General features: G+C 62.4%; 1 protein-coding gene across 1 annotated transcript in view; it reads right to left on the bottom strand.

The window, feature by feature from the left end:
* Positions 1 to 79: 79 nt before the first annotated feature.
* Positions 80 to 7973, bottom strand: part of LOC106899976 (uridine-cytidine kinase-like 1) — an 11659-nt gene continuing 3765 nt past the window's right edge. Inside the window, exons 4-11 of the mRNA XM_014961925.1 lie at positions 7960 to 7970; positions 7412 to 7510; positions 2093 to 2186; positions 1932 to 1994; positions 1625 to 1747; positions 1415 to 1522; positions 1169 to 1325; positions 80 to 1028 (exon numbers count right to left, since the gene is read on the bottom strand). Of these exons, the coding sequence (XP_014817411.1) occupies positions 955 to 1028; positions 1169 to 1325; positions 1415 to 1522; positions 1625 to 1747; positions 1932 to 1994; positions 2093 to 2186; positions 7412 to 7510; positions 7960 to 7970 (729 nt within the window). The 3' untranslated portion in view covers positions 80 to 954. The remainder of the gene's footprint in view (positions 1029 to 1168; positions 1326 to 1414; positions 1523 to 1624; positions 1748 to 1931; positions 1995 to 2092; positions 2187 to 7411; positions 7511 to 7959; positions 7971 to 7973) is intronic.

Consider the following 7973-nt stretch of genomic DNA (forward strand, 5'->3'; position numbering starts at 1 on the left):
ACACCCCCACACGTGCAGTGACACCCCCATCGCCCCCCCCGCGGCTGTCACCCCCCATCCCAGGCAGCATGCGGGGGGGTCGTGCTGCTCCTTTATTGGGGTACAAAACGAAGGCGCTGGGGGCAGCGGGGGGGCAGCCCCGGGGCTGGGGGGCAGCGGAGCCTCTTCAGCCATGGAAGGGGGGGCGGCTGCGCCCCCAGCAGCCACCCCCGCTGCCTCGGGGGGGCCAAGAACCTGAGCAAGGAGGGCAGCAGGGGCTGGGCAGACCCTGGCTCCCGGGGGGGTCAGGATGGTCCCCCAGGGATGGACCCCCTGGGATGGACCCCCGGCTGCCCCGGGCTGGGAGGGGGGGCAGGGGAGTGTTTGAATGTCAAATCCCCCCAGCTGAAGTGGGGGGCAAAGGCAGCCCCCACCCTCCCAGTGCTGCCGGGGCCCAGCCGGGGATGGAGTGTGGAATTGGGGGGGGGATGGTGGTTCCTTGGGGACATCCCCAATCCCTGATGGTTTTCAAGTAGCTGGCCTGCCCCGCAGGAGAGCCGGGGGGGCAGCTCCGTAAAATAAATACAAATAAATACAGATTCCAGCACGGAGCCTGCCCAGCACCCGGAGGAAGCCTGGAGGGGATGGGACCCTGTCCCCCCCCTCCCCAGGGAAGGGGGTGACCGTCCCCCTGGGCCGCAGCTGGCCTGGAGTGCACAGGGGGGCTCCAAGGGGAGGAACCCCCCTTGTGTCCCCCCCAGGCCGCATGAGATGCCATCACTCCCTGCCTCCCTCCTCCTCGGGGAAGATGGACCCACGAGGGGCTCTTGTCCTGCTTGGGGGGACAGGCTGGCAGTGGGGGGCTCATCCTGCAGGGAGGGGAGCAGAGGCTGGCAGCTCGGAGCCCCTCCTGGGGGCGGAGGTGGGGGTCCGGCCCCGTGGCCAGCCTGGCTGGTGGCCCGGTGGCCCGGCGGCTCAGCAGTCCGTGCCGTCGCTCTCACACCAGGCGGAGGGGCCGTCGGTGCCGAAGTATCTGTCCCCGAAGTTCCCTGAAGGACAAGGGGACAGGGTGAGGCGATGGCCATGACGGCCCCGCCGCGACTCCCCCCCCTGCCAGGGGTGCCTCAGCGCGGCTGTGGGTCAGCCAGAGGGGGTCTGGGGGGTCCGTGGGGCACAGCCCCCCCCCTACCGATGCCGGGGATGATGTGGAACTCCTCGTTGACCCTCTTGTCCACGGCGGTGGTGATGATGCGGACGCGGGGAAAGGCGTAGGCCACCGAGTGCACCCCCATCTCGGCCATCAGCAGCGACAGCAGGAAGATCCTGTCCTCCTGCACGTCGTGGTCCTGCGGCAACACACCCCCCTGAGACCCCGGCCGGCCATGGGGGGGTCGGTACCCCCAGCCCCCCCAACCACCACCCCCCCGGCCCTCACCAGCAGCACCCGCACGGCCATCATGGCGGCAGCTCCGGTGGAGACGGTGCTGTCCATGAGGATGACGTAGTCCTCGCTGATCTCCTTGGGAAGGCGCAGGTAGTGGAGCTGGGGAGGCAAGGGGGGGGGTCACCATCCTGCGGTGCAGGGGGGCTCCAGGGAAGGGGAGGGGGGCCCCATCCCACGGTGCTGGGGGTCTCAGCTGCTCACCTCGGGCTCCCCCGTGTCGTGGTTGGTCTGGATGAGGATCTTGCCCAGGCGGATGTCCTTGCAGACCGCAGTGAGGGCCTGCTCCATGGTCTCCCCTGCCCGCAGGATGGACACCCCCGTGATCTGGGGAAGGGGACACAAGGTTTGCTGGGTTTGCAGCCCCCCCGGTGAGCTCCCGAGGGTCCCTCACTGCAGGAGGGGGGACAAGCCCCAGGGAGCAGCTCGTCTGCACAGGGAGGGACCCCGGGGCCGGCAGGTTTTCTCAGCCCGTGCTTGTGGGGAGAAAGGGACCAGGAGAACATCTCACCCGCTGCCTGTGGAACCGCTTTCCTTCGTAGGTTGTCCCCTGGGGGGTCTCCACCGTGACTGACTGCAGAAAGGGGAGGAGAAGGGAGTGTAGGGGAAGCCCGGGGGGCTCGGGGAGGGGGAGAGGTGGCCGTGGCCACAGCAGAGGAGCGGTGGGCTCACCTTCAGCGGCAGGAAGGAGAGGGCATGTTCGATCAACAGCCTCATGAGGCGCTTGGAGTAGAAGATGAATTCATCCCTGGTCGTGTCCTTGTTCCTGTTGAGGGAGGAGACGGGTGTGAGATGAGAGTGGAGTTCCTGGAGCAAACGGGGCTCCAGAGGAAGGAACAGAGAGTGGGAACCTGGAATCCCTTGGGGAGGAGATGGTTTCCACCCACCACCCTGCCAGGGCTTGCTGAGACCTAGGGCCTTGTCCAGAAAGGACCACATGGAGCAGAAGGGCGTTCAGCCCCTGGGAGGGGGACAGCAGGCTGCAGCACATGGCGCAGGGGGGAAGGAAGTGACAGGAGCCCCCGCAGCGCTGCTGGGTCCCCGGGGACACAGGGGACAGCTCGGCGCTGGCGAGGAGCTGCCAGGAACCAGGCAGACTTTGAAATACCTGGCGTTATCTCATCACCACGCTGAAGTGCTGAGGGCAGCAGGAAGCAAAATAAACAGAATAAAACCACAACAGGGGTTGTAATTCATGGAAAACAACCCTTCTCCCTCAGGGGGAGTGGAGCCAACTGTAGGTGCCGGGAGCTGGTCCCAGGGGCTGCCTGTTCTCATGGGGAGCGTTTGACACCAGCTCCTGAAACTGCTGCCAGGAGGGGACTCTCAGACTTCCTGGTCGTCCAAAAGGTGACCATAAAGAATCCCCCAGTGTCCTGTTATTCTCCTCACACTCCATGGCTGCTCTCAGCACTGGTGAGGCCACACCTGGACCATTGTGTTCAGTTTTGGGCCCCTCACAACGGGAGGGACACTGAGGGTCTGGAGCATGTCCAGAGAAGGACCATGAGGCTGGTGAGGGGTCTGGAGCACAAGGTTGTAATGTAAGTGCCATTTTCCTGGAGAACCACCAAGAACAAGCTCCTGGTCCCCACCACAGAGGCCAGCAGACACCGGGGGACCACGGTTGACAAGCCGTGGCTGAAATGGGTGTTCTCCTGCGTGCACCCCCCTATTCTCTGGAGAACGCCAGGAACAAAGGGACCCCGCAGACACTCGCCAGCTACCAGATGGAAGGGGTGGAACTGGCACCACTCCAGAAGAGGCAGAAGGATATTGAGTATTTTTACTCTGTATTTTAGGACATCATCTGCCGCTGCTCGCATCTCACGATGACAGACAGTCAACAGCGCCCAGGAGAAGGATAAACAGTCCCTACTGTCCCGAGGTGTTTTTGCAGCCAGACCTTGCCCCCGAGTGCTCCGCAGGGACCAGAGCACCCGGCTGACGTGGACATCTCCAACCAGCCTGGGGACAGCGGGGGAGGCCCAGAGACGGTCGAAAAATCAGTTCTGGTCCAGGAGGGACAAGCGTTGCTGCCTCCAGCGTGGGCTGTCAGTACGTGCGCCTCCCCCACGGGTGGGCTTCACCCACGCAACCACCCACCGCAGCTTCAGAAGCCTCCGCTGGACTCTCTCCAGCAGTTCCCTGTCCTTCTGGATCTGGGGAGCCCAGAACTGGTCCCAGTGCTCCAGATGGGGCCTCCCCAGGGCAGAGCAGAGGGGGAAGGATGACCTCTCTCCACCTGCTGGCCACCCTCTTCTTGATGCCCCTCAGCAGACCATTGGCCTTCTTGGCCACAAGTGCACATTGCTGGCCCATGGGCAACCTGGTATCCACCAGAACTCCCAGGTCCCTCCCTGTGGGCCACAAAAGCCTGAGCATTGACTTTCTTTTCATGCAGGGGTGAGGACAACAGAGAGACTTCTCACTGAGCGGACAAATGACCACCAGTGAAGCACTGCCCCCCCCTCAGCAGAGGGCCAGGGGGACAGGTTTCTTGTGTGAGCCACCTTCCCTGGCGCTGGCTCCTTCCCCGCAGGCAGGGAGCACCTCGCTCTGCCCTCGCTGAAGCTCCACCAGCCCCAGGCTTCTCAAGGGCAGCCCCAGGGTGGGACGGTGCGTCCTGCCAGGGCACAAAGTCCAGAGGCTCACACCAAAGCAAACCTGCTCAGAGAGGTAGGTGACCCAGGGGACATCCCAGAGCCTTCCCACGAGTGTGTGGGCACCAAGAGGGGAGCAGAGGTGAAGAATGGCTCTTCTCCTGCAGCAGAGAGCACACGAGGTGCTTCCATGGCAGTGGGAGCAGGGCAGGGCTCTGCAGACACAGCAGGCTCGGTCCCACATTCCCCATGGAATTCAAAGCAATTCCAACGGCAGCCAGATGTCCACCTCCATGCTGGGGAAGGCCAGTCTCCTCCTCTCTGCCACTCCAGGACCAGGTCCCACCGATGCCACAGAGTGGACCCGCTCTGCCGACACGCACCAGGGCATGGCCGGCAGCGGGGACCCCCAGCGTAAGCTGTGACACTTATGGGGGTGATAGAGGAAACACCCCCATACCCTGGTTATCTCAACGCTAACAACAGACCCCTGCACCCCTTCTCCTCCTGCAATAAGCGATGGGGGGGCAGAAGCCGGTATCGTGGGGGACAGAAAGGACCATTCAGGCACTGCGGAAACCCCACGTGTGGCATAAAACGCTTCTACTGGCTCTGGTGACCTGGCCCCGACACCAAAGCCTCCTGTAAGCTGGAGGATACAACCCATGCCCTTTCTGCACCGTCCATCCTCAGCCTGACCATGAGCAAAATCACTCAGCCGCTCCAGTGCAGGACTATTTTTGAGTTTCCGCTTCTCCACAAGAACAGAAAATCCCTCTGGAAGCCGCTTCTGCCCGCGGTGCCAAGCCTGAATTTGCCATGACTGTGCTCAGCGAGATGCTCATCTGCTGCCACAACGTCAGCTTCCAGGAGGTCCCTCGGAGACAGACGCTGGAGCACGGAGGAGCCCCCAGTGTTGAACAACAGGGAAAGGGCAGGAGCCCGGCACGTCTGCCCCCGAGGGAGCTGCTCTGGGAAAGGCAGGAGGGGAATCCTGGGTCACAGCTCCGTGGTGTGCCCACAGATGTGGGGTTTGCCGTGCCGAGGGACTCCAGAAGATGGTACCAGTGGGAGCACCAGCAGGCCAGGAGGGCTGCCACCGCCAAGAGGGGCTGACGCCACCGCGGCAGACGGAACAGGGATGACAGGTCACTCTGCCAAGACACTGTAACTTCACACAAGCAGGTGCAGGAACGTTGGCAAAAGGTGTACATTTTATCCCCCGCCAGCCTGGACGTGCCCAGGGAGCATCAGCAGGCAGGGAGCGGCGCCCCTGGAGCAGAGGGAAGCCCAGAGGAGCAGGCGTGAGGACCACTAGCAGTCCCACACCGCCCCGAAGTCACGCAGAAGCAAGTGAGCGCTGCCAAGTATCACCTACAGGCACCAGAAATACAAGCTGCCTCGCTGTCACCAAACACAGGAACTTTTTTTTTACCAGAACAACTCCTCAGCTGGGAGATGTCAGTAACGGCACCGCCTCAGCCCGCCGCGGGATGTGAGGGGGTGGCTGACAGGCCAAGTCAACGCCCCTCCTAAATGTGGTTATTTTTCATTTACCATCTGGAGGAGGCAAAGTCCACCCTCCCGCGGCCCGGCCGGCCCCGAGCCCAGCGCCACGACGGGGCCTGGAGCCCAGCTCCAGCCACTGCCTGCATGGGCCTGACCCCCTCCCCGGGGCTAACGAACAAACTCCCAAGTGTAAGCAGATTAAGGCGATTAGAGGCTTGTGGCATAAGGGCGGAGGCACGAGGGGCCGTCCCCAGCACAGCAAAAGGACACAGACTGCGAGGAGGAAGAGGGGAAGGGCAGCTCCAGAGCAGTGAGGATTCGGTGCCGACCGCAGTGTGTTCCCCCAGGGACAGGGGCTGGTCAAACCCCTCCCTCGTCGCGGGAGGAGCTGTAGGTAGAAGGTCCGTGCCAGGGACAGGGCACAAAGACTCTCATTCTTCTCTCCCTGCCTGACCCCGGGCTGGGAACACCGCTCCTGTGTGGGCAAACACCACTCAGCCTCTGGAGGTGCCCTTCCCCCAGATCTCCCTTCCACCTCCATCCACCTCCGGCCGCACAGGCCGCGGATGAGCCGGAGAAATCGGCTCAGGCCATGACGAAGGCACCGCCAGAGCACTGGAGCAGAGAGATGCCGCAGGGACACGGCTCTATCTGCTCTGAAGTTCCTGTAGCTGGACCTGAACCCAGAACTACTGCAGTCCACAGCTCAGAGGTGAGGTAGGTGGGCTTCAGACAGCGGCACAGGGCTCTGCCAGCGCACGTAAGGTGCCACACCACCTGGTGAGACACATCCTCTGGCTTTTTACTGCTGTGGAATCCCCTCGGAGCCTGCACTTCGCTGGGGAGGAGTCACAGGAGATGTTCCTGGAGAAGGAACATCTCGCTTCCTACAAAAGGTTGCACAGCCTGCTCACAAGGTCACATTCTCCAACCCAACACATGGAGGGAGCTGGTGGAAGTGCTCGCCGAGCCGCCTTCCACCATTTACCAGTGCTCCTGGGTCACCAGGGAGGTCCCAGTTGACTAGAGGTTAGCAAATGTGACACCCATCCACAAGAAGGATCCTGGGAACGACAGGGGTGTCAGTCTGACCTCGGTGCCAGGGAAAGTTACGGAGCAGATCATCCTCAGTGCCATCACAAGGACAACCAGGCCATCAGACCCCATCAGCACGGGTTTATGAAAGGCAGGTCCTGCCTGACAACCCTGATCTCCTATGGCAAGGTGACCTGATGGTGGACAAGGGAAAGGCTGTGGATGTTGTCTACCTAGACTTCAGGAAGGCCTTTGACACCACTTCCCACAGCGTTCTCCTGGAGAAACTGGGCTGGGAGAAAAACCGTCCGGAGGCCGTGCCCAGAGAGCGGTGGTGAGAGGAGCTCAGCCCAGCTGGTGGCCAGGCACAGTGCTGTTCCCCATCCTCAGTGCTGTCACAAGGACAACCAGGCCATCAGACCCCGTCAGCACGGGTTTATGAAAGGCAGGTCCTGCCTGACAACCCTGATCTCCTATGGCAAGGTGACCTGATGGTGGACAAGGGAAAGGCTGTGGATGTTGTCTACTCATCCTCAGTGCCATCACAAGGACAACCAGGCCATCAGACCCCATCAGCACGGGTTTATGAAAGGCAGGTCCTGCCTGACAACCCTGATCTCCTATGGCAAGGTGACCTGATGGTGGACAAGGGAAAGGCTGTGGATGTTGTCTACCTAGACTTCAGGAAGGCCTTTGACACCACTTCCCACAGCGTTCTCCTGGAGAAACTGGGCTGGGAGAAAAACCGTCCGGAGGCCGTGCCCAGAGAGCGGTGGTGAGAGGAGCTCAGCCCAGCTGGTGGCCAGGCACAGTGCTGTTCCCTGCCGGGGGAGCAGGCACCTACCTGATGATGGTGTGCATGCCCCGCACCTGCGGCGTGTTCTCCAGGACACTCAGCGTCTTCGGCAGGGGCTGCCCTTGGTGGGCAGAGGCCAGAGCTGCCCTGCAACAGAGAAGTGGTGATCAGAGCCACACAGCACACGCAGAGCCGCCAGGCTGGACCTCCTCGGAGTGGGACGCAGCCCCTGACCAAAGGAAGGCTCCAGAGAACCCACCACACATGCTGGACACCAGTAAGTGCTTGGTCTTTTCGCCCCCCTTCTTTAGGGACTGGAAGGGGCTCCAAGGTCTCCCCGGAGCCTTCTCTTCTCCAGATTGACCCCCCCAACTCTCTCAATCCCTCCTCCCAGCAGAGGGGCTCCAGCCCTCCCAGCATCTCTGTAGGAAGGTGGGCAGGGCAACTGCCTTGGCAGCAGAGGAAGAGCAGCCACGCTCAGGCATCTCAGCAAAGCTCCGTCCAGCAGGGACAGAGAAGAGGCAGGACCCGAGGAAGAAGGGGTGCTGGTAGCCCTGCACCCCCAGCCCCTCCGCGGCTGGCAGGGCCTCACCTACCTGACAGTGATCTC

Source organism: Calidris pugnax, unplaced genomic scaffold (genome assembly GCF_001431845.1).
Source record: "Calidris pugnax isolate Ruff unplaced genomic scaffold, ASM143184v1 scaffold1022, whole genome shotgun sequence".
NCBI lineage: Eukaryota > Metazoa > Chordata > Aves > Charadriiformes > Scolopacidae > Calidris > Calidris pugnax.